This window comes from Nelumbo nucifera, chromosome 4 (assembly GCF_055504915.1).
Source record: "Nelumbo nucifera cultivar China Antique chromosome 4, China Antique-T2T, whole genome shotgun sequence".
Lineage (NCBI taxonomy): Eukaryota > Viridiplantae > Streptophyta > Magnoliopsida > Proteales > Nelumbonaceae > Nelumbo > Nelumbo nucifera.
In genome coordinates, this window is record NC_142652.1 from 40,319,675 (window position 1) to 40,346,318 (window position 26,644).

The 26,644-nt window shown below is 40.3% G+C and overlaps 1 protein-coding gene across 1 annotated transcript in view; it reads left to right on the top strand.

Annotated features, from left to right (window-relative positions):
• Positions 1–876: 876 nt before the first annotated feature.
• Positions 877–26,644, top strand: part of LOC104611077 (uncharacterized) — a 56,873-nt gene continuing 31,105 nt past the window's right edge. The window contains exons 1-6 of the mRNA XM_088903890.1: positions 877–1,407; positions 1,674–2,237; positions 2,338–3,085; positions 21,890–22,508; positions 22,714–22,882; positions 25,504–25,864. Coding sequence (XP_088760016.1) covers positions 1,738–2,237; positions 2,338–3,085; positions 21,890–22,508; positions 22,714–22,882; positions 25,504–25,864 — 2,397 coding nt within the window. The 5' untranslated portion in view covers positions 877–1,407; positions 1,674–1,737. The remainder of the gene's footprint in view (positions 1,408–1,673; positions 2,238–2,337; positions 3,086–21,889; positions 22,509–22,713; positions 22,883–25,503; positions 25,865–26,644) is intronic.

Consider the following 26,644-nt stretch of genomic DNA (forward strand, 5'->3'; position numbering starts at 1 on the left):
GTTATACAATCTCATTTTGGAGTTGCTCCATCCAGTCTTCCTCCATGTCATCCTCCTCTTCATCATCTCCTTCCCCAACTTCTTCATTTCCTACGTCTTCCTCCCATTTTCATTATGGTCATCTTCTTTGATTTCCTGCAATTCAACCTCATAAACATTATCATTTGCTTTGATTTAAGCCTTTCTATACTTTGAACTCGATAAAAAATAACCGTTGATACCTTTCAAATTATCAAATACTTGTTCACGACTTAACTTTGGCTGTTAGAGTGTTTTTAGGCTGGGTACTTTAACTCCATTCGTGCCCATATTTAACTTTTTGGTCAAAAGAAAATAAGTGCAATTACTATTTTACCCCACTCTCATTGTAACATGGCATTCTCAAAAATGTTATAAAAAATCATTAATTGTTGACAGGCCGTGCTCACTGCTTACATTGGCTCGGGCTATAAGATACGGGCTGGGCCCATTAAAATTTGGCAAAAGCCAAGTTCAAGCCTGACCCATAAACAGGTGTGTGATTTTTCCGTTTACGGGGCCTACTAATTACCATTACCGAACATAAAAATACGAAAACATGGCCGTTTCAGGGGTGGTGTTTATCATAACCTCAAATCCAAACACTCATCGCCTCCAATAGATATTATTTTTTTTTGGGATAAATTTCTTAAACTATTCTTATGGTTTAACTAATTTACTAAGTGTACTTCTACTATTTGAAAATGGACTTATCCTACCCTTATTGTTTATGACAATTGATTAATCCTTCTTAGTCATTAACATTAATCAACGGTGATGTGAAAAAGACTATTTTACCTTTAACTATAGATTACTCGAATCTCTCCTTCTCATTCTCATTTTCTTCGTTGGAACTACCGGATCCGTTGGAACTGTCGGAACAGCGGATAATGACCATATCTCATATATGATTATCTCTCAGATCTCATATCTGGGTTCCTTCGGGTCCATACAACTGCTGTTACTCGAATTCCAAGTCCAAACCAATGAATACCGCCCAAGAATCCTTGCACAACCCTCATCGAGCCCAGTTTGCTTGGGATTGCTCAGACTTCAGAGAAAAAGATAATAGTTTTGCGTCTCGTGCTCTGGTTTTTCTGACCCCGCAACCCTTGCAACCCATGGCATCGTCAGCGACGAAAAGAGAGAGACGGAGAGGGGGGATCTTTGCAACAAAACCTACAACTCTTGCGTGAATAGACCCTTTCTCTTCTTCTTCTCTTCACCCCTAGAACCCATGGCATCATGGCATTGTCAACGATGAAAAGAGGGAGACGTAGAGGAGGGATCTTTGCAACAAAACATGCAACCCTTGACGGAGGCAATACTCAGATTTGGGTTCCTTTAAAGACCGAACCAGTTCGGTTTCTTATTGAAAGGAAGAAGACGGTAGGGTAAATTTGAGATTAAAAAAATATATTATTTATATATACAAATTGAACAAAAGGATGAAAAAAGGGAATATTTTCTAATGATTCACATTTTCTTGCGTTTATTTACGGGCAAACAGTATTTTAGAATGAAAAACAAGAGGGACCCGGGATCCCAGAAGAGTATAACTAGTCAATTGTTGGAAACAGTAAGATAGTGTTAGTCAATTAGCAAAGCCATAAGGGTAGTTAATAAATTTAGCTAATTTTTTTTGCCTCCAATAGATATAGTCGTGGCATAGTCTGAGGAGGCTTCATTTCCTTCGGGTTTTTCGCTTGGGGACTGAAAATGGAGGGAGCGGGAGACTCGGCAGAACCAAATACATCCCTCTTTCCTATCTTCCCTGCCTCGGATTCCTCTCAAAAGAGCAGCTCCGACGTCCCTCAGTGGCTCCAGAACACCAGCTTCACTACAGACCTCTCTGTCATTCGTGAATCAGTCGCTTCTCGATACGACATAACCTACCCAGTAGGGGAGGAAGAAGAAGGAGGAGAAGGCCATGCCCAGGAACCCCCTCAGGCGAAGGCACCGCCTTCATACGATTTGCTGGAATCTTCTGCGTCGGACCGAGACCACGATTCCGACTCCAAGCGCGAAAAGAGAAGTAGGAAGAAGAAGAAACGGAAGAGAAAGAGGTCGCAGGATGCAGCAAGGAGGGAGGGCGATGATTACGCGTCTAGAAAATCCGGTGTTCGAGCTTGGGAGGGGTCTGACACGAAACCTGCCAAGGACTATTACTTCGATTCTCGAGGAGATCGTGATAATTTGGTCTTTGGATGCCTTTACAGGTAATGGGTTCTTTTATTGCTATTAAGTTGCTATTCCCCGATTTTAGGGTTTTTAATTTTTGAAGCATTCATACCTATAATTGGGTCTGGTATGATGCAGAATGGATGTAGCTCGTTACAAGCTTCAGAATCGATCAAGCTCATCTGGGTCTAATTTTCGAGTTTTGTATCGTGGGAGAAACTGGGGTCCTTTTTCGAATGCAGATGAAGATATTGATGCATTGGACGGTAAACTAAGATCGGAAGGTCGCTACTGGTCTTCGAAATACTCAGCTTTGGAACGTCATAAGGGCTTCAAGCGTGTTCGAGTTGTTGCTCTTGACAGGTCTTTGAATATTGCTGGGGAATTCATTCCTTTTACCGAAAGTGTTGAGGTGGAGGCACCGAAAAATGTAACGGCGAATGAAGAATCCTGGGAAGATGAAGTGTTACGTAAAACAAAGGAGTTCAATAAGATGTCAAGGGAAGCCCCACACGATGAGAAAATCTGGTTAGCCTTTGCTGAGTTTCAGGACAAGATTGCAAGCAGGCAGCCTCAGAAAGCGGCTCGCTTGCAGACACTTGAGAAGAAGATAAGCATACTGGAGAAGGCTACTGAGCTAAACCCGGATAATGAAGAGCTTCTGCTTTGTCTTCTGAAGGCTTATCAGAGCAGGGACAGCACTGAAGTTCTTATTGAAAGATGGGAGAAGATACTCATGCAGCATTCCGGCAGTTCCAAGTTGTGGAAAGAGTTCTTGCGAGTTGCGCGGGGGGAATTCTCCAAATTCAAGGTTTCTAATACGAGGAAAATGTATGCCCATGCGATCCAGGCTCTGTCTTCTGCATGTGGAAAGCTGTGTAGGCAGGTTCTCATCATTTTGTATATTTCAATTTGTATCCTTTTACTGGCAGTGCTGTTCCCTTCACTGTCTGTAACCTGTTTATATATCTTGTTTGAAAGCTCGAATGGTTCTAATCAGATCTGTTTTATTTTTTTATTTGACCAAGTAAAGTATTGCATTACTAATTTATGAGGAAAAAATAGCCCATCTGTAAGGTGGGAATTCACAGATTAATAGAAATTTGAAAATTGGTTTCCGAAAGAATTTCAGTATAGAATAAAGGAACTGTACGAAATCCCCTAGAAAGGTTTCTGAACTGCTAGCCATGGGCACAAGATTCCTTTTAGTCTGCTTAGCACTTCATCTTCTGTGCAGAATTTGTTTACAAAAATATGATTGCTTCTTTCTCACTATATGACACATGTTACCAGGACATGTATCCCAGGGTAGCTTACCCTTTGACTGAGCCCCCAATAGACCAGCCATTGGATAGTGCAATTACTGTTTCAGGAAGACACCTATGAACCCCAAAACATGGTAGAATAGCCAACCAAAACTTGGTTGTGAACTTACAATGCAAGAAGAGGTGATTCATGGATTCCTGTTCATCTAAGCACAGAATACATCTAGGATCATTTTAGTTGCAGCTCCTTTTCATCAAGCTATCACCTGTTAGATTTCTTTCTAGAGCTGCAGGCCATGCTAGGAATCCTACTTTAGAGGGAATGGATGAACCCTGATTTTTGAAGAGGGGGAAAGATCCTGAGGGTTCAGAACTTAATTTCTTGAACATAGATTTGACTGAGAATCAACGTGACTATTCTCAAGCCCATACTTTTCTGTCCATCTGGTTCCCACAAAGAGAAACTTGCTGTACCTTTTATAGCACAGCTTAATGAAATCTTGGATTTCCCAGTCATTTAGATTTTTGGCTCCTGATTAAATCTCCATAGCCATTTAGCTAAGAGAGTTGTGTTTGCCAACCTTAAGTTTCTGATACCCAAACTACCACTGTTTTTTGATTGGCATATTTGCTACCATTTCACCAAATGGTGCATTGTCCCTCATGTGTGTGTCCTTTGCTTGAGGAATGGGGATGACACTAACCATGTTCTATTGCAATGTCACTTTGCCTCACAGATGTGAAATCATTAATTACTTCAAGTTAGCTGGTTGTAACCGGACAGCTCCTACAGATGTTATGGGGCTGTTCAATTCAAATATAATGATTTGCAAGCGTCAAAGACAGAAAATCCTATGACATTGTGTGTGTGCAGCAGTGCTTTGGAGTTTGTGGAGTGAAATAAATGCAAGAATCTTTGAAGACAAGTACATAGTGGTAGAATCAGTAATTAACTTGTCTATGGTTAGGGTGGCTTATTGGGCTATGGTGAGTGAAGATTTAAAAGTCTCTCTTAATGATCTGTTCAGAGGATGGCAAATAGTGGCTGGATTCTAATCCAAGATTCAACATCAAATAAAAGAGTGGGCAGCTCCAGTCTTTGGTAAGATGAAATTCAACTTTGATATCTACAGTGTTGGGAACCCGGGTGCTTTCGGAATTGGGGGAGTAACAAGAGACCACAACAGTGACATTCTAGGCAGTTTCTCAGGCCACGTGGAACAAGGAATATCTTTATGGGCAGAACTATTGGCCCTTCTTCAGGGTTTAAATATTTTGAAAGTGAATGTATTTAGTGGGGTGGATTAGGAGGGGGACTGCCAAACCATAATTTTGTGGATGAAGAAGCAAGAGGAAGTTCCTTGGAGATTTAGGCATCTAGTTAGAAATGCACAATTCATAGGTGCCACCTTAAACATCTCATTCAAATGGATACCTAGAAGTGCAAATACAATTGCTAATGCATTAGCTAAAGTAGGTGTTGTCAGGGGTCAGTTGGTTTGGGGATTTCCTGGGCTAGGTTTAATCTGTAATTCTAAATTATAGTTGTTTTGTTTTTATTTTCCCTTTTGAAGCTGGCTTTGTATACATTTTGGGCCTCCTTCCTTTTTCCTAGGGCAGCTAGGAGTTTTTTCTAATGAAATTTTCTGTTCCTTATCAAATAAAGGTATTTAAATTCATCTTTCAATCCAGCTCATAAAAGGTTCCTCATTTTTGTTAAAAACTTTTTAGCCACTGCTGCAGGGATGTGTAACAGGGATAGATAATAAATTGGGAGGGATGACAGAACACTTTTTTATTATTGTGAGTTTGGCATCCTTGGATAGATATCTTGTTTTCCAGGAGGTCTATATAAACCTTACAATTGGGTTCTAGACTGCTTTAGAGTTGCATTTTCCTAATGGCAGACCAAGGTACTTTACGGGAAGGGTGCCTATTTTGCACTCCAATATTTCTGCTGGATGTTCATCTGAAGGTAACTCCCCAATGGCCCAACCATCATTATTTCACTCTTGGCCATGTCTATACGAAGCCTGGAAACTGCCTCAAGCCATCTCAGAATGCATTTAAGGCTTAGCATTTGGTCTGCTGATGCCTTGCAAAAACGTAGTGTATCATTGGCAAACTGTAGTAGATCAATAGGCTTTTGGTTAGGTCTCCCCTGAAATCCTTCTAGAATCTAGGTAGCCACCCTCTTCTGCTCTCTTTGTTAATCTACTTAGATACTCGGTGATGTGAATAGAAAGGAGATGGAGAGGGGATTCCCTGCCTTAAATCCCTTTGAACTTAAGATCTTCCCATGAGAAGAACTTGTATAAAATCGAGGATGGTGGAGTGGTGATGCATACCTTAAGAAGGGCAACGGTAACAAAAGATTAACTGTAATGGGAAACACCAGGTCTGGTGCTGAATATTTAACTGCTTTTTATTTCATTTTAAAAGAATCAGTCTGTCAGTCTTTTAGGCTGTGTATCTATAGTTATTCCCTCTTTTCAAAAGTTTGGAAAGTTGGGGAACCTCCTTCGATTAATGAAATCTGATTAGAACTACTTATCACAAAAGGGTGGATTTGATCTAGTTTGGGTGACTCCAGGCCTAGGATTTCAACCACAAGGATGATTTCATCTGACTTGATCAACTAATTTTGTCTTCTGTTTGTTATTGAAACACTTTCAAAGTAGGGTTTTCTTTTGTATCTCTTCTTTATTTTGTTATAATTGGGATTTTGGTTTCTGAAGAGGGCTGAGGGATGATGAATTGGTCTCTTTTGACAGGTTATCACAGCTTCTTGATGGTGTGTGTTTGGACCCCTCTTTGCTGGTTAAATGCATTTGGACTCCCCATGCCAATGGTTTCTTCTCTTGTGCCTCTTTGTTTGTCTCTTTGTACCTTTATTCCTGTTCCTTTTCCGTTTAGGGAAGTTTTATGTAGACCCATTCCTCTTAAAATAGGGGCTTTTTGTTGGGAAGTGTGTCACGGGAAGATTAACACTTTGGATATGCTCCGGAAAAGAAGATTCTCTCTCTTTGTGTATTCCTAGGGGGAGGGGGTAATTACATAACTACCCCACTCCCTATTTATGGTCTTTAGAGGGAAACTGGATGTCTCTTTGGAGAAAGTTGTGCCTTAGAGTATACCACTCATAGAGAAGTCTCAAGAAAAGCTAGAGTAAAGAGAGAAGAGAAGTTTCCATAAAAGGAAAAAGGGAAGGCAGGGAAGAGAAAAACAAGTATCACTAACATAGGTAGGTGAAGGGAATCCCTCTTTGCAAATACCTTCTATATGCGTCTTCTGAAAGCTGAAATGTTGCAGTCAAAGAAGTAGAAGAGAGAAGAAGACCAAGAGGTGCTGATAATGTCGAACTGAATAACCCAGTCGACAGGACTATTATTTATATTAGACTATAGTACAATGTTACAGGAAATGTCTGGAATGCCCTTGATTAGTGATGGGACACCCAGACTACTTAAAACAACAAATAAACTTAGGCCCAGTACATAACAACTTAAACACAAATACAGACTAATAAGAACACTTATCAACCGAACCATCAATACATAAAACCCCTCAACCTAACACTCCCCCTCAAGCTAAGCATGGATGTCAATCATGTTTAGCTTGCCAAGAAGGTCCATGAATTTTGCTGTAGCCAACCCTTTAGTCAGTACATCTGCAATTTGCATCTCAGATGGAGTATAAGGAATGCAGAGTTCTCCCGAGACTATTCTCTCTCTAACAAAATGTCGATCAATCTCAATATGTTTTGTCCTGTCATGTTGCACAGGGTTATTTGCAATGTTGATGGCCGCCTTGTTGTCACAATACAGTCTGAGAGGACCCTCAGCTTTAATGCCAAGCTCATTTAGAAGAGTCCTGAGCCATAAGAGTTCAACAACCCCGTGAGCCATAGCTCGATATTCAGTTTCTGCACTTGATCTAGCAACAACATTCTGCTTCTTACTGTGCCATGTAACCAGGTTCCCTCCCACAAATGTACAATAACCTGAAGTTGATTTTCTGTCCCCAACAGAACCGGTCCAGTCTGCATCAGTATAAGCTTCAATTTCAATTTTATTGTTTTTTTTGAATAGAATTCTTTTTCCTGGGCAAGTCTTCAAGTACTTGAGAATCCTTTCAACTGCTTTCATATGAGGGATCTTTGGAGAGTGCATGAACTGACTGACAACATGCACCACATAAGCAATATCTGGTCGAGTGAGATAAATATATCAGCTTCCCTACCAATTTTTGGTATCTCTCTCTATCACAATAGTCCTCCCCTACTGATTCCTGTAGGCCATGATTCTGTTCTATTGGAGTATCTGCTGGTCTACACCCTATCATGCCTGTCTCCTCTAGAAGGTCAAGAACATACTTCTGCTGACATATGTAGATCCCCTCTCTTGACCTAGCAACTTCAATCCCGAGAAAATATCTCAAATGGCCCAAGTCTTTGATCTCAAATTCAGAGGCTAAAAACTCCTTCAGTCTTTTGATCTCTTCCAAGTTTCCCAGTAATCACCATATCATCCACATAAACAATGAGTGCTGTAAGTTTGCTATACTGTCTCCTTATGAATAAGGTATGGTCTGCACCACTCTAAGTGTACCCAACTTTTTTCATGGCCCCACAAAGCCTCTCAAACCATGCACGAGGAGACTGTTTTAAACCATATAATGCTTTCCTCAGTTTACACACCTTTCTATCAAAGTCATAGCCTGGTGGAGGTTCCATAAATACCTCTTCATGAAGGTCACCATTTAGAAATGCATTCTTCACATCCAGCTGATGAAGTTCCCATGAAAAATGTGAGTAAGAAACAAAATCAGCACGAGGAGACACAAAGGAGTGATAGGCTAGAGATAAATGTGAGTAAGAAACAAAATCAGCAATGAGATGCAGAGTGGTACAAGAACGGATAAGCTTACGGAGAGCAATAGGAAGGTCCAAATCAAAAGTATGAGTGTTGGAATTACCTTGGATTGCAGAGACAGATTGATCCGAGTCCAACTGGTTGCTGTCATGAGTTTGAGGGCCCTTTTTCCTTTTGTTGTAGGTGATTCGTATCTCTTTTTGTTGCCTACTGGAGCCGTCAGGGACATTTGCAGTATCAGGAGAGGTAACCGACACAGTGGGAGCCTCGCTAGGTTGACCCGGGATGCCACAACTAGGAGTAGAAGAAGACGATGGAAGGCCCGAGGCAGATAGGGGAACAAAAAAAGAGGGAGAATGATAATCCTCTTCTATCCCATTAGTCTCCCCCTGAAGAGGATTCTGAGAAGACTGAAAATAGGGTTGAGACTCAAAAAAGACCACATCTCTAGTGACATACTTTCTCTTGGAGACAGGATCATAACACTTGTAACCCTTTTGCGTAGGAGAATACCCCAAAAATATTCCTTTCGTAGCCTGAGGATCCAACTTGGTCTTCTTTGGATCCTTCACATGTATGAAACATATACAACCAAAGACCCGTGGAGGAAGAGGAAAGTCTGGAAGAGGACACATAACAGAGAAAAGGGTTTTCATACCCAACACCTTAGATGGCATCCGATTTATCAGATATGATGCAGTAAGTACAACTTGAGACCAGTATTGGTTGGGAACCTTGTGCTGGAATAGTAAGGCTCGAGCTGTCTCCAATAGATGTCTATTCTTGCGCTCAACAACCCCATTCTGCTGAGGGGTATAAGCACAGGATGATTGATGTAACATGCCAGCATCTTCCATAAATAAGTTCAAGGATTTTTCAAAATATTCAGCAGCATTATTTGACCGGAATTGCTTAATCTTCTTATCAAATTGTGTTTCAATCATTTTGAAAAATGCCATAGTTATCCGTGGCACTTCATCTCGTCCTTTTAACAGGTAGATCCATGTGCATCGAGAGTAGTGGTCAATAAAACTGATAAAGTAACAAAAGCCATCAATAGAAACAATAGGTGAAGGGCCCCAAATATCAGAATGAACAAAATCAAAAGGAGCTCGAATTTCATTACTGGAAATTGGATAAATAGTTCTACATTGTTTTGACATTTGACATACTTCACAGACTAAACTCTGACTTGAAATGCCCTTAAACAATTCGGGAAACAACATTTCTAATGAAGAGAAAGGTAAATGACCTAGCCTAGCATGCCACAGATGCAACCTAGCTATTGACTCCACACTCTCCGGACTACTAGCAGTAAAGGCTTGTAAGGCTGAACGGATGTCTGCATCAAAAAGTAGAGGCCTCCATACTCATGACCGCTCCCAATCGTTCTCCTCGTCAATCTGTCCTGAAAGATACAATGAGTAGGAATAAAGGTTATACTACAGTTCAAATTTTTGGTAAGTTTTGAAACAGACAAAAGATTTGAGGTGAGACTGGGAACATGTAGGACTGATTTAAAAGAAAGGTCCTTGCTTAGGTCAACCACCCCTTTTCCAGAGATGGTGGAGAAAGACCCGTCAACAACTCTCATCTTATCCTGACCAGACAACAATTGATATGAAGAGAATAAGGAGGACATATGTGTCATGTGGTCAGTTGCACTGGAATCAATAACCCAAGAAGTAGAGTCAATAGAACTAGTTGCACTAAAGACAAAGACTATACCTGGTCTGGCAAGAGAGGAGGAAGCAAAAGAATTACTCCTTAGACAGGCTAAAGCCCGGTTAAGGACCTCTACCTCACTAGCAGTGAAGCCTAAAGCATTGGCTCCAGAGGAATCAGCAACCTGCCTCATGGGAGAAGAAGTCACTGTTGGTATACTCTGTGAGTTGTCACCATTGTTACTAGTGATAAGGTTCCCACTTGCCACATGACTCTTCTGTTGCTTCTTGTCCTTTCTTAATGCAGCTGGCTTCAGGTGTGGATACAGGACCCAACACTTTTCTTTCACATGTCTCTCACCCCCACAATGAGTGCACTTAAGATGCTTCTTTTCTGGATTTCTGTTTCCCTTAGTAGAAATTAGGGCTGAATGGTCTCCAAGTTGTTCAACTGGTTGAATCTGAGAATCAACTTGCATCTCCTTTCTCCTCACTTCTTCATTCCTTACCAGATGATAAACATGGTGTAACTCGGGCAGTTCATCTCTTCCTAGAATTTGTGACCTTATGCCCTCATACACTAGGTCCAGGCCAGCCAAGAACTTAAAGGCGCTACTCTCTTCAACCTGCTTATCATGTCTCTCCTTGTCCCTGGCATTTTCCCAGTCCAAAATCAAGTGATGGTCAAGTTCTTCCCAAAGTCCTTCCAGAGTTGCAAAGTATGTTGCAACTGTCATATCCCCTTGCCTTAAGGCAGCAATGTCTTGATTCAACCTGTAGATTCTAGCATTATTTTTCCTGTCCATAGGTTTTAGACACTTTTTCCCAAATCTTGGCTGCTGTGGGAAAGTGTTGAACAGTCCTGGCAACTCGTGGAGTCATAGAGGCAAGCAACCAGGACATAACTATGGCATTCTCCTTGCGCCACGCTGCATACTCCGTACTGCCAACTTCAGGTTCCTTCTTATTCCCATCTAAGTAGCCTGTGAGGTCACGGGAAGTAATAAAAAGCATTGCAGAAACTGACCACTCCCTGAAGTTGTATTCATCCAGCAACACACTTGTAATCTGCAAGCTGTGCAGATTCGGGTTTTCCAGGTTTGAAGACCTCCCACCAGGTCTGTTATATCTAGAAGAGACCTCTCCTGATACTGAAGACATCTTGGCTGCAGACACTGTGTAGACAACACTGTTGAGACTAGCCGAAGTGATAACAGTGCTAAAAAGAGACTAGTTGCAGTATTGAAGAAGGTTCTGATAGCCCACAACACTGTTTCAGACTTGCCGAGACTGACACAGCTCTGAAGTAGTTCAGTAACGGCAGCAAATTGGGTGTACTGTGAGTAGGAAACCGACCTGAAACTGAGAGCTCACACCACTGCACTATGCAGACTTCTCTTGAGCTTCGATTACTGCAACTGTAGAGAGTGTTCCTCCCCCTACGGCCAATACTAGGACTGCAGAAATCAGTCCTCAAACTAGGTCTGTCCTATACATACCTCTCTTAGCAGCCGAATAGCTACCAACTACTAGAAACAGTCTTGTAGGACATCAACTTCTGGGTCTTCTTCCCTTGCGCCCTACAACCAAGGGAAACCCTTGGTTTGAACCTTGTAGTGTTCTCCTTCAACCCTAGGGTTTCACCGCAGCAACCAAGATAAAACAAAGAAAGAAAGACAGCATGAGAGAAGAGATGGCGTCGGCTGCAACCAGGAAAGTGCTCAATGCTCTGATACCATGAAAGCTGAAATGTTGCAGTCGAAGAAGTAGAAGAGAGAAGAAGACCAAGAGGTGCTGATAATGTCGAACTGAATAAGCCAGTCGACAGTACTATTGTTTATATTAGACTATAGTACAATGTTACAGGAAATGTCTGGAATGCCCCTGATTAGTGATGGGACACCCAGACTACTTAAAACAGCAAATAAACTTAGGCCCATTAACACGAGCCCAGTACATAACAACTTAAACACAAATGCAGACTAATAAAAACACTTATCAGCCGAACCATCAATACATAAAACCCCTCAACCTAACATCTTCTACTTTCATAATATGTATTATTCTCCTTTCTTTTGTTTTACTTCTAAGAAAGGAAGTAGAGAGAAAAAAAACCATCTATGATCTGGTGCTTCTACTTGGTTGAGTATGGTCCCTCAATCAAGGCAAGTTGGGGATTAAGCCATCTACAACCTTATTCCCGAAGGTTGATTATGGTTGCCTTCAAATGCAGACAAAGAAAGGAGGGGTAAAAACTATGTACAGTCAAATGCTCAACTTGATTGACCACAACATCCTTCTCATATGTAAAGTCCAGAAGATTAGGGCCGTCTCCAATCAGAGTTTTGTTTGATTGACTATGGCTTATTGTGAAGAAGAAAAGGAGTGAGAATGGAATTTTCTTTGTATAAGAGGGTGGGAGGGAGGGAGGGAAATATGATGTTATGAAGTTTCTCATTTGTAAAGAAAACAATTTTGGGCACACTTGAAATATGTAAAGAAATGCAAATGAAAATTTCTTTTCAAGAATGCTCTATTATTCCTTTCTTAATAAAAACAGCATTTCAGGTACAAGCTTCCCATGAAGGGGAGCGAGCTGCGATTTCTCCTAACAACAAGAAGTAAACGGAAAACAGAAACCAAAATCAAACTACAAATGAGCCCAAAATCGTTGTTCCCTGTTTGCCCCTTGCTTTGCTAGACATTCAGCTAAAGAATTTGCTAATTTCCCCACCTCTTACAGTCAATCTCCTTATCAGCCACTTGAATTTTTAAATTTCATTCTTGAAACACCATACTATGGACTCTTGGTTTTATTTTTTCTTTGATCAGCAACACACGAATTGATTCATTAGATTGAAAAGAACATATACAACAAGAAGTTGTGGGCAGAAACAAGAAGCCCAAGGAAAAACTACCCCACTATTTAAAAGGTGCGCCTCAGGTGTGCTTAAGTGCACAGGCGAGGTGCATTTCAGGGTAGGCGTCTCGCCCAGGTCCTAGGCGCAGCCCTCGCCTTTTGAAACTTTGACACTTTTTTGCTTTTTTTTTTGTGTCTAGCGGCCGGGCCTGGGGCTCCAACCCCGGACCCCTGTGCCACCCCCTATTTGGTAATGTTGTTCATTCATTCATCCTAATACAATGTCTTCTTAAAAAGCAATTAAAGCTATAAAATCATTATTTTTTTGTGTGAGAACTAAGAATTTAAGACCTAACGTGGACTTGTTTGGGCTTGCCTCGAGGAGTTTGGTACAAAAGCGGCTCGTAGAATCAGGAATGTAATATGTTCTACATCACATTAGCTACTTGAAGTAATGCAATTGAGAAAAAAAGAGAGTGGGGGTTTTATATGCTTGAAAATGTTTTATATATTTGATTTTATTTTTAGATTCTCCTTTAAATATGCTTTACATGTTATATTTATGTATTTTAATATTAGATAATAGGTTTTTTAAAACATTTATTTTAAAATTAAAGTTTATATTTTTATTAATATTATGTTTAATATTTTTTTTTGATTTTTTGGCATTTTTTTGAATTTTTTGATTTTTTAGCCTTTTTATTTTTAATTTTTGCGCCTTGCTTAAAAAGGCGTGCGCCTCGCCTTGCGCCTTGTGCCTCAGGATGGGCCAGGATTGCCCATACAACTACCATCAAAGTTTAATTTCTTCCACTCGACACCTGGAGGAGACCAGACCTCATATACTTGCGCCTTGTGCCTCAGGATGGGCCAGGATTGCCCATACAGCTACCATCAAAGTTTAATTTCTTCCACCCAGCACCTGGAGGAGACCAGACCTCATATACTATTTGTCTTCTAGATGAAGAGCCAACAATTATTCCCCATGAGCTGAAGAAATCTTCTAACTTAAAGTCAGCAAAAATCTTTTAAGGTTTTCATCCAATGTGCCACCCTTAAAGTTATAACCTCGATCACGTTCCTTGCTTCTTTCCTTGTTTTCAAAGATTCTTAGGTTTCTTTCCCAAATTGTCCAGGCCACTGCTGCTCTAGTGCATCTTCCCATTATCCCATCTCTTCTCTTAGAGCACCTGAAAATGTGAGAGCTAAAAAAACCTTCCAGGCTATTGGGGGGAACCCATTTGCAGCCAAAAAGAGATGAAAACCACTCCCAAATAGAGTTAGCAAAAGGATAGGAATTTAAGAGACGAAAGGCAGTTTCGCCATAAATGACAAAACTTACATAAGAAGCACCAGCTTGGGGGCAAGCATTTTTTTTTGAAAAAGACAAGGTAAAATTTTATTCAAATAGCCAAAAGTGGCAGATTACAACCCGGGCCCCCAAGACAAAGAGCCAACAAAACTCACTTTAACACCTACAATACATCATAACTCAAGAAAAATCCTAGATCTCAGCCGAGAACAAAGGACAGAAGCCTGAATGTCCTTCGCTGCCGCCACCCTGGAAACTATCTTTCCAAATGCAAAGGCAATCAAACAATCTATGCTAGTGGCCTTATTTTGAAAGATCCTTCTGTTTCTTTCCGTCCAGACTGTGCATAAGATGGCTGCAGGCATGACACTCCAAATGCACTTTGCCAATTTTGAACCACCCTTTAGCTCCCAACTCCATATCATGTCCAGAACTGAATCAGGCATACACCATTGCAGCCTGCAGCTGTCACCGAACAGTGAATGAATAGGTGCCTGCCATCCTCCTCCATGTCTCCACAAAGAACACACAGCTGGTCCTGAATCTGAACACCCCTTCTAACCAGGGAGTCTTTCGTAAGACATCTGTTGAGAGACGCAGCCCAAACCAAAGCATTCACTTTAGAAGGCACAGAAGGGTTCCAAATTTTCACCACTGAAATTTTAGGATGCACAGCTTCATTTAGAACCTCCACAAAAGAGCTAACCGAGAAACTACCATCCACACTAAACTTCCAGACCCAAGGGTCCTCAGACGACAAGTCAATGGACTGCCTGTGAAGCAGCCCCAAGAGATCTGCAACTTTCCCAATTTCCCAGTCCTGAAATGACCTTCTAAAAGAAGGGCTCCAAATAATAGTGCCCCCACTCACTTCAAATGGACTAGCCACCAATCCATTCTGATTTTCCGCAATCTGAAACAACTGAGGGAATGCTTCAGCCAGGGGTGTACTTTCACACCAAGTATCCCTCCAGAAACGCAACCTATTCCCATTCTCCACTTTTGGAGTTAGACCACTACTCATTCAAGGTAGAACTTCCATGACTTTTTTCCACAGTGAGCAACCTAAAGAATTCAATTGATTAGTGGTTACCCAGTTCCCACTGTCAGTCTCATATTTTGCTGCAATTTATTTCCTCCACCATCTGTCTTTTTCTTTCTCAAATCTCCAAATCCATTTTCCCAAGAGAGCTTTATTAAACAACTTAAGCTTCCTGATCCCCAGCCCCCGTTTCTCCTTAGGGCAACATACCTGGTCCCAATTAACCAGATGACATTTCTTTTCCTCCTCCCATCCCATCCAAAGAAAATCTCTTTGGATTTTCTCAATTCTTTGGGCAACTTTGACTGGAATTGGAAAAAGAGAGAGAAAGTAGGCCAGAAGATTACAAAGCAAGCTTTTTAGTAATGTGATTCTACCCCCCAGCGACAGGTACTTGGATTTTCAAGACATAAGCTTCCTCTCCACTCTCTCAACCATCGGATCCCACACCACCGCAGAGGTGCATTTACCTCCAAGAGGAAGGCCAAGATAGGAGATAGGCAAGTATCCAATCTGACCAGGTAAAATCTCCGTGAGCTCTTCGAGATTCTCCACTTTACCCACCGGAATCAATCTACTTTTGGTCCGATTTACTCTCAGTCCCGAAACCACTTCAAACCAACTTAGCACCCCCAAGAGAATCTTCAGCTGATCAACATCTGCATCAATGAAACACAGAGTATCATCGGCGAACTGTTGCATCTGAACACTTTCCCCACCCGGAGAGACCTCAAAACCCTTCCATAGACCCTCAACCCCCACCTTCTGCACAAATAGAGTTAGAACTTCCATTATTCATATAAACAGAAGAGGGGAGAGGGGATCCCCTTGTCTTAATCCTCTTGAACTTTTAAAGAATCCCATGGAGTGCCCATTAAGCAAAATTGAGAATTTTGGAGAGGAAATACACACCTTAATCCAATTTCTCCACTTCTGTCCGAACTTCATTTTCTCTAGCACCAAATCCAAACACTTCCAGTTTACATGGTCATATGCCTTTTCCAAATCCAGCTTACAAATCAGCCCTGGTTTACCTTCTCTTATTCTTGAGTCAATCAAATCATTTGCCACCAACACACTATCCAACAGCTACCTACCTGGTACGAACGCAAAGTGATTCTCCTCAATGATCACACTAAGAACCTTCTTCATTCTTTCTGCAAGGACTTTGGATAAAATTTTATAAAAACTGTTTAGACTAATTGGCCTGAAATCTTTCATATTTGTTGCACCTTCCACCTTAGGAATAAGGGAGATGAAAGTGCTGTTGAGACTTCTAACCAATGATCAATTTTGGTGAAAGTTATGGAACACCTTCAATAGATCCCCTTTCACTCCCTCCCAGCACCGTTTATAGAAAACATTTTCAAGCATCCAGTCCCGGGGATTTTTCAGTCCGCATATTATTAATTACCTGCCATATCTCATTTTTTGTGAAGGGCGCTTCTAACTCCCTCTGCTGATCCACTGATAGACTTTTGAAAGTAAGCTCTTCTGGAAAGGGCCTTCTTGCCCAGTTTTCTTTAAACAACTCCGAGAAAAAACCCGTGACAATGTGCTTCATTTCTGTCCAGTTTTCACCCACTTTCTCCCCCCATTCAAGTTTCTCAATTTGATTTATTCTTTTCCTTGCTTTTACCATTTTGTGAAAAAAATTGGAGTTTTTATCTCCCACTTTAAGCCATTTAACTTTGGTTCTTTGCCTCCACTTTAATTCCTCCTTGTAGGCTAAAGAATCTAGAGTCACTTTGGCTAGCAGTCTCTTCCTTCTATCTTCCTCTCTAAGGGGACCCACTTCTTCAGCTGAATCCAGTTCTTTAATTACCTCTAGGCACTTTCTTTTTTCCGCTTCCATTTTTCCTTGATGATTCACCTTCAAAGATTTCAGCACCTCTTTGATCCCTTTAATCTTATTTGCCAAGATGTAAGAGCTGGTACTCTCCACCTTTAAATCCGCCCATTTCGATATAAGCATAGGAACCAACTCCTTTTCTTCAAACCAAGCATTTTCCATCTTGAAAGATGGTTTACTTCTCACCTAATTCTCCTCCTTTCCACATAGTAACTGAATTGGAGAGTGATCCGATAAAGGTCTAGGAAGAGCAACTTGTTTAATTTGCTGGAATGCCTCTTCCCAACTTGAGGAGATTAGAAATCTGTCAAGTTTAACCAGAATTGGGGATTCTTGGTTATTTGTCCAGGTGTGTTGAGCCCCCATCAAAGGCAAATCTAAAAGATCGGCCTGGTTAATAAAATCAGCAAATTTTCTTCTGTCCCTCGAGCTCCCATTACCATTGAAATCTCCTCCAACCACCCAAGGCAGGTCGGAGCTACCTCTAGCTACTAACAGTTCCTCCCACAACTTCTCCTTCTCCCCACTCTCCGTCGGACCATATACATTAGTGAACATACCTTGAAACCCCCCCTCCACTTCCAGCACAACTGAGATTGTAAATTCACCACCATGAGAAGAAATTAACTTGCATTTAGATACGTCTCACAAGGTCAATAAACCTCTTGCACTGCCCCTAGCTGCCTTACTAACCCACCGCACCTGACCTTGACCCCAAATGCTTCTTACCAAACCTGCATCCATTACTTCCAACTTTGTTTCTTGGAAGAATACCACCTCTGATTTCCACTTATTGAGTAAACTACAAACCACCATTCTCCTACACCCAGAGCCTAAGCCCCGAACATTCCAAGACAAAATAGACAGATCCATTAAACACTCACGACCCTAAAACCCTCTCCCCTTCCTCCCTCCCCTTCTATTTTTCCCCCTCCCCCTTTTCTGCTGAATCATTCAATCCCCACGGCAATCTTAACATCTCCCTGTTCTGCTTCGACCCTTTACCCCCTTTTTTCACATTACCTTTACATTTCTCCTCCCACCACCTCCTTTTAATTGCTTCCAAATAACTAATTGTCTCTGCCTCCATACCTGCTATTTGAAATCCCCAGAAATTTGCCTAGACCCAGTAGTTTCGAATTCACCCAATCTGAAGAACCTTCCACCCCCTTCCCTTTTACTCCCTCTTTTTCCTTGATCTTTGCCCCCTCCTCCCTCTGTCTTGACCTCTCCCTCACCCCTATTCCTCCTTCCCTTTTCTCCCCTATGCTCTGAACCTGCAAATTACTTTCCACAGTGGGGGGCACACTGTGAACAACATTTATATCCTCCCTGAACACCGCCAACGGAGTGATTTCCATCAGCTCCATCGGCTGAGTGGGCTGGATAGTCTGCTCCGGGCTGCCAATTGAGGGATCTCTTATTGATGTCCAGAATTGGATCTGGCTCAGATTCTTCTCTCAACTGAGAAAACACCTCCCAGTTCTCACTGTCCGAAATGAGATTACTGATATCATCTTGGTGACGAGCCCCACTGCATTTCTGCTGCAAATTCGGCATCTGAGCCGTGGCTAATAGCCAATTTGGGCCTGATAAAGGCTGCCAGTCCTGGACCAAACCATCCTTGGTAGACTGCTCTGGACCCGTCTTTTCATGGGACACATTTGACCCAACACCATCCTGACCGAACTGAGACTTGACTGCTTCGCCTCTCTGACCTCCCCCTGCAACCAAGCATGCCCTTTCCTTTTCTCCCAACATGCCACTTGTCATTTCTCCTTCTTGGTTCCTTTCTGGATACAACATCCTACTATCTGGCACCACATTTAATTTCACAAGACATTCCAGAAGCATCTATTTCAGCCGGTTCTTCGAGCACTCTTCCCACTTGTTTATCGGATTTAAATTTTGAATCTCCTTTTTTGCACAGTCCTGGGGCTGGGCTAACCTCATCTGTGTCATGGGTGGAGTTAACGGGTCCATCTCCTTCCATGGGTATGACTGCAGTACTTCATCTTCCGTACTCAACATGGGCTGACCTACCCCCATCTTCCGCCCCTCCATCTTCCTCTTCTCCGGTGACCTGCCTCTACTCGAGCTTCCTTCTTCTTCCGACAGAGGGACCACCGTATTACTCACCTCCGACTCCCTTTTTTCCTTTTCCTCCTTCCCCCCTCCCCTCTCATCAGTCAATATCTCACTCCCTCCCCTTTTCTCACATCCGGCCTGATTTCCTTCCAAATCCAAACCCAACAAGAAAAAGCATCAATTTGGTGTTTTCCTCTGAAGCAAATCACAGGAATTAATGGAGCCATGAAACACTTCCCAATAGAATGCACTGACTTTAGGAGGGATGGGCCGAGACCAGATCTCCTTAATAGGGAAATAAGGAGAGGGGGAGGTGGCTACAAGAGAATTCAGAAAGGACTTGCAGGAAAAAGACCCTGATTGATTGAGGGCCCACACTCTAGAATCTGAACCATCATCCCCCAAGACCTCTGAATTCAGCAGGCTAAGTAAAGTAGAGACACTGGAAATTTCAGATTCTCTCTTATTTCTAGTAAAGCCCAGATTCCAACTCAGGTTTGAATGGAGGAGGATGAGCTGATAAAATCACAAATAGGTTTTCCTTTGAAATTGCAGAGATCAAAGACAGAAGGAAAAACCTTAGAATGGGGGGGGGATCCCTAACCCAGATATCCTCCCAAAACCTAATTCTCTAACCCATAGCCAAGTCATACCTAATGTGGTAAGGAACATAGGAAGAATGTCATAGATGGCCTTCTAGGGAGTAGTTAGAGTAGCTCTATGCAAGCATCCTGCATCCCAACCATTGTTTGACAGCCCATTGATACTTGAAATAACTCTAGTCAACGGCTTCTCATTTTCTTTAGGGAATCTCCAAAGCCATTTACTCAACAAAGCGAAATTCTTCAACTTAACATTTCCAATGCCCAATCCCCTTCACCCTTCAGTTGCATCACCTTTTCCCACCTAACCAAGTGGTCTTTCTTCCCTTCCCTAGTCTCCCAAAGGAAGTCCCTCATGATCTTTTCTATTCTTCTTACCGCAGCTTGGGGCATCCTAAAAACTGACATGTAGTACATTGGGAGATTTGATAGGGTGGATTTGATCAAAGTGATTTTCCCTCCCAATGAAATATAATTCCTTTTACAGCTTGCCAGCCTCTTCTCAAACCTTTCCACTTCCAAAAACTAATCAATCTACTTCCAGGTTGATACCAGCCACTAAACTTTTAGACCAGTTGATTTTCAAATTGGAAATCCTTTCAAAGAATTTCACTACTAACTTCAGATTTTCTACCCCCTCTCTGCCTTCCCCATCACAAAAAACGAGGATGTCATCTGCAAACTGCAAGTGTGAGACCACTACTCTATCTCTTCCTATTATCCAACCCTTAAACAACTGCATAAAGTTAGCCTTTGAGATCATGCACTCTTGGTTTTATTATTCCTTTCTTTTCTGTCCAATATGTTCATTTGCCTAAATCAGAATCTGAAGTGTTCTTTGCTTTCTTGCAGGGATATAATTAAGTGGAATCATCTTTATGATTATCTAAATGGGCCTCCCCCCCACCCCCCAAAAAAAAAGGACTCGATCATTTGATTGATTGAATTATGTTGCATGAGAATTTCTTAAAATATTCATGCCAAGACACCTTCTAAAATCCTGTTCTTTCGCTATTAATATTTTGGATTGGTTTTTCCTTTTGCTCGGCTTAAGAAGAGGGGAAGAATTGTGGAGGTGTGTGGGAGCAGCTGTGATCTGGACAATCTTAGGAGAAAGGAATGCAAGAATCTTCATAGAGAAGGAGAAGAGCAAAGAAGTGGTGAGAGATTGTGTGGTGGCCAGGGTAATACATTGGATTAGAACCTTAATTATTCTCCCAGTTATCCTTTGGCTAAAGCTCTTCCTGAAGGTTTTGTGAAGTTATACTTTAATGGAAGCAGTCAAGGTAACTCAGGCCCCTATAGGATAGGAGGGGTATTGAGGAACACAGAGTGGCGTGTTGCTGCATTGTTTTTGGGCCCAGTGGGTTGGGTGGCTTGTCTAGAGCTGAATTACTGGCTGTTCTGCAAGGAATTAAAATAGCAAATGAATTGAATATGCTAAATGTGATTGAAGGGGATTCAAAACTGGTGGTGGAGTGGTTGAAGGAACCAGACTCTATAGCTTAAGGCTTTAATGGCTCACTAGAAAGTGGAAACATGCACTTGAAGATACAATGACTGAGGAGATCGGCAAATGGGATGGCAGATGCTTTAGTTAAGCAAGCGGTGAATAGAAATCATTTGTATTGAGCTAAAATGTAATATGTAACTTTTTTGTTTCTTAGGAGAGGTAGCATCTTGTGCCCTCTCAAAGGGATGCTTGTATTGTTGTCTACTTATTGGTTAATAAAAGTTACCTATCAAAAAAAATCTTTATGAACAAAAAATAAATTACATTGATCATTGTTATTGATAAAAAATGAAATAGGTATCAGTTCTTTTATGTTAAGCTATAAATTGATATAGGCTTGAATTTCTGAAGCATGTTCAATCAAATTGTAAATCATGGTTTGTTTTTAATAATAACATATCCTTCACTCTATATTTTCCTTGTTTTTAGATGTTCAACTAGTGTAACCAAAAAAATATGCTCTTTTATAATATCAATATTGACAAAAAGATTTTATTATTGTTATCAATTTTATTGCTTTCAGTTTTATATGATTTGAACTAGAAAATTTGTGGATATTTTCATAACGAAGCTTTTAATTTCGTTGTTTGTTTATTTTGTTTGCTGTGTATGATGCAGGTTAACCAAACTGCCAAACCACCCTCAATGGATCCTGCTATTATTCAGCTAGAACTGGATGTTGTTGACATTTTTGTCAGCCTTTGTAGGTTTGAATGGCAGGCTGGCTACCAAGAGTTAGCAACTGCATTATTTCAAGCTGAAATTGAGTACAGCTTATTTTGTCCTTCTTTACTTCTCACTGAGCAAAGTAAGCAAAGATTGTTTGAGCACTTCTGGAGTAGTAATGATGCAAGAATTGGAGAAGATGAAGCACTTGGGTGGTCCACCTGGTTGGAAAAAGAGGAGGAAAATAGGCAAAAGATTATTGAAGACTCCTCACAAGAAAAGGAAGGAGGTTGGACTGGCTGGTCATTACCATCTCCAAGAAATAATGAAATTAGTACAGATCCAGATGATTTGAATAATGATGTTATAGCTGCTGAGGAGGTTGGAGATGATTTTGAGACTGAAGATGTCAAGGAGGAGGATGAAATTGAAGCTTTACTGAAGAAGCTAGGCATTGATGTTGATGCTGAGGCTGAGAGTGAGGTGAAAGATGCAAGTACTTGGACTAGATGGTCAGAAGAAGAAATATTAAGAGATAATGAGCAATGGATGCCTGTGCATGAAAAATCTGGTACTTCCTTATTCTTTTTTCTCTCTGTATGGTTTAATGTTGGAATTGTATTTAGTTCTTAAACAGTATCTTTTCACATATTATTTGCTGAAATGCTATACTCTTTTCACTTGTGAACGCCAGTAAACTTCAATCTTCACTAATTTGATTTCCAATCCCTAGTTAACCATTGCCACATTAATTGAATCTGACTGTGAAAGAACAGGGGCATCATATAATGATGAGGCACCAGACAGAGAAGGCGATGAGCAACTTTTGGGAGTGATATTGTTTGAAGATGTTAGTGAATACCTCTTTTCATTGTGCTCAGAAGAGGCTCGTTTATCTCTACTATCCCAATTCATTGACTTCTTTGGTGGGAAGATTTCTCAATGGTCGGTAATTCTTCTGAATAATGGTTATTTGATGGTATTCCAATTTGCTTTAGATTAAGTTGATTAATTCCTATTTTTGATGGTAGTTATTTTTTCTATACAATCTAGACTAAATATTATAATTTCAGTTTAATATGTTAAAACAACCAAAACAGAAAATCAAAAACTAAATGAGTCAGCTCAGTCTTGGCAAGTTGCATGCAATTTATCTTGGTCTCTATCAATTTTACTAGATGGAACACATTCAGTACTGTACATAAAATAGTTGGGTGGTGGAGTTGGATTGGAGAAGAGACGCCGGTGGCCCTTGATATTTGTCTCCAATAACTACTATAGGTTTACAATTATTGCCCTTATTTTCTTGTCCACAACATGTGTTTTATAAGGACAATACATAGGGTACTAAAAATTCGGCTTGTGCTTGACAGCTTCAGCCTCAGAAAAATTTGCCCCTTGGAAGTAGGAGGGTTGCTCCCCTTTAATATGTAGTTTAATATATAAAGGGTTCTAATCTTATGGGGCAATGTTCAATTGAATCAGTCCCTGCCTATAGGTTGTCAAGCCCAAGTATTGGCCAGAGTCATTTGAGGGAGACTCTTGATCACCCCCCATTTTTGATCCCCTTTTTTGATAAGCACTTGGTCACTGTTTTTTTTTTTTTTTTTTTTTCTGTTCTCTTGTTTCCACCGGTACTTCATTAATAATGAACTGGTTGCCTTTACTATCGCTTTCTCTTATCTTGATGGAATTTGATCTAAAGCATTTCTCCATGGCATAGCCTAGAGAGATCCCATAAACTTAATATCCAAGTCAGCATTTATCCCTTCTCTAGTCTCATCTATTTATAGCATGGCATTAGGAAACAATCAAACAGTATATGCCATGAGTCCTTGTCCATACATGCCTAGTTAATTCATAGTGAACCAAAGGAAATGGATAAATGACTTTTCTTTATTTTGATCAATAACTAAATCAAATTCATTTGCTGATAAAACAACTGAATCAGATTCATTAAATTAAAGATAAAAAAGGTACAAAGAAGGGTGAGGAATGAGAAGGTAAGTAAATGAATCTGATTCAGTTTGTATCGCATTTGGGATTCTTTTTGTTTTCTCTTTGGTTGCAGGTGGGTTCCCCCTCAAGATGTGGCAGGACTTTTCAACCGAGACTTTTTGAGGCAATCAAAGAAAAGAGGGAAGGTTATGTGGAAAACTACAAAGGCAGCTATTTGTTGGGTAATATGGGAAGTAATGAATACCAAAATATTTTTGGATAAGAGTAGAACAAGGGAGGAGGTAATCGCCACAATTAAAGTTAAAGTTGCTCATTGGATAAGATCTTTACATATCTTTCAAGAATTCTCAGTCACAAACATTATAAGATCCTGGACAAAAGTAGCACAATCTTTAAGAGTGAAAGAGAGAGTAAGGATGGAATGGAAACCTCCAGATGGTAACAGGATTAAATTGAATTTTGATGGAAGCTCCTTTGGAAATCCGGGATTGTCAGGTATCAGGGGAGTAATCAGAATTCCGAAAGGAGAATATTAGCATTGTTCTCTGGACCTATCGGCATGGGCAATTCTCTAAAAGCTGAGTTAATGGCATTGTTATCCATATTCTAATAAAATTACTTCAAATTATCAAAAAAAAAAAAATAAAGCCCAAAACAGTCAATTCCTTGATTCCTTCTCACCCCTTGTTTGCCAATGTATCAGCAAAGGAATTAGCCTCTCCTTTTACCCATTGAAAAGTTACCCCCATTCCTTGTAATAGCCACCTAATTCTCTTCTTCTCATAAATGTAGCCCCTCCACCCTACATCCTTTTACCTTTGAGTCTCCTTCAGTTGCCAGCTTATGGGTTTGTAAGTCCTTACCTTTCTGAATTCCTTCCAAGACGGCCTATTTCAGCCCGATAAATGACTTCAATTGCTACTTCTTGAACCTAGAATTACTTTGTTTTTTATTGGTAAAAGAGTAGAATCATATAGAAAACAATAAAAAAACCTTGACTTGGGACAGCCTTAATTTTCCCCTTTTTGTTCACATTGGTAGCATATGTTCTCGTCAGATTGATCACTAGAGTGGATAGTATTAATTTGATAAAAGGTTGGAGAGTAGGTATACAGGGGGTGAGAGTAACTCCTGTGTTTTAAAAGCGCAAAGGCCATTTTACACGTGAGGTGCATGCTTTTTTGAAGCAAGGCACAAAAATGCAAAAAATGTTAAAAAGTCAAAGTATTCAAAAGAATCAAATAGTGCCAAAAAATAAAAAAATGCAACATATTAAGAATATTAAACACAATATTAATTAAAATATAATTTTTTTATTTTATCTTCAAAGAAATATTAATTAAAAATATAAACATAAAATTTAAAATAAATGTTTTAGAAAAACCTATTATCTTAAATTAAAATAAATGTCATCGTGAATGGTCATAAACTTTTATATTGTTCAAGATACTATGTACATGATTATGAATGTCTTTCTTTAGTTGATTCTTTATTTTATTCCATGTTTTACTTGTCATCTGCAAACTAACATGGAATTACATGCTATTAGCTTTTCCATGTGTTCTACATGGATCAAGTGATGAGGCTTATCTTTTCTTCTTTGGCAGGGCATCCACAAACAGTTCAAGTTGGATTGAAAATACCCTCAGCCTGGAGGCATTACCAGATTCTATTTTAGAAGATTTAAGAAACATTCATGAAGTAATGACAAAAAAAGAAAGTGCTTTGAGTAACTTTAATTTGGAATTTCTTTTGGGCAGTTCAATTGATATATCCAGAAGGACCAGTATGATGAAGTTTCTTCGCAATGCAATCTTGCTTTGTTTAGCTGCTTTTCCTCGTAACTATATCATGGAAGAGGCTGCCCTTGTTGCTGAAGAGCTGTTCACAACGAGAATGAATACTTGTACATCCTCAGTGACCCCATCTCGGGCTTTGGCAAAATCCCTTTTGAAAAATGATCGTCAGGTAGTGTTTGTTAAGCTCAATGGTAATCAATGCATGTAGTTCCTTAATCCTTTTATCCTTTTATATTCTTATCATTCCTATGGTATAAATTGTCTTTGTATTACAGTATAAATTGTATTTGTATAACAGATAAAAATTATATTTGTATTTTTGTATCCAGGTGTATTGGGGTGTAGCTAGGCATATCATATCGTTCTGGCTACACCTCGATATGCTAAATACTTAGTATTTTGAATTTTTGTTATTTGCAGGGGTAGGTCTTGCTAAGACTGACCCCTGCAAAATTTTAAAAAAATTCTAATAAAAAGGGGGTGAATGATCGAAATGCCCGATATTTTGAACCCTAGCTAGAAGGGCATGCATTCAAGGTAACAGTTTGACAGCTAGTTCAACTGGGTTCCTAGGAATGCAATTCTGTTGGCTGACTCCTTAGCATGATTAGGGGCTGTTAAGGACTAGATGGAATGGGGACTACCAGGACCAAGTGTTAATTTGTAACACTCTTAACATGTTTGTTATTGTATTCTTTTGGTCCGCTGTTTTTAGTGTCAGTTAGAAGTTTGTTTTTAATTAATATATTGTTATTTATCAAAGCTCTCCTATGTTCCTTGAGTTTCTTCTCTCTTGACCCTTCCTTTTCCGTTATGTGTATATGGGCTGTTGTTCCCTTGGGTGCTTTCTCTTGTTCAATATTTTTTTCTTTCCTCTATTCTTCTTGTTATCTCCTCTCTTATCAAATCTGTTTGGTTGGGCCTACCCTTTGAAAATTAGTGTTTTTTT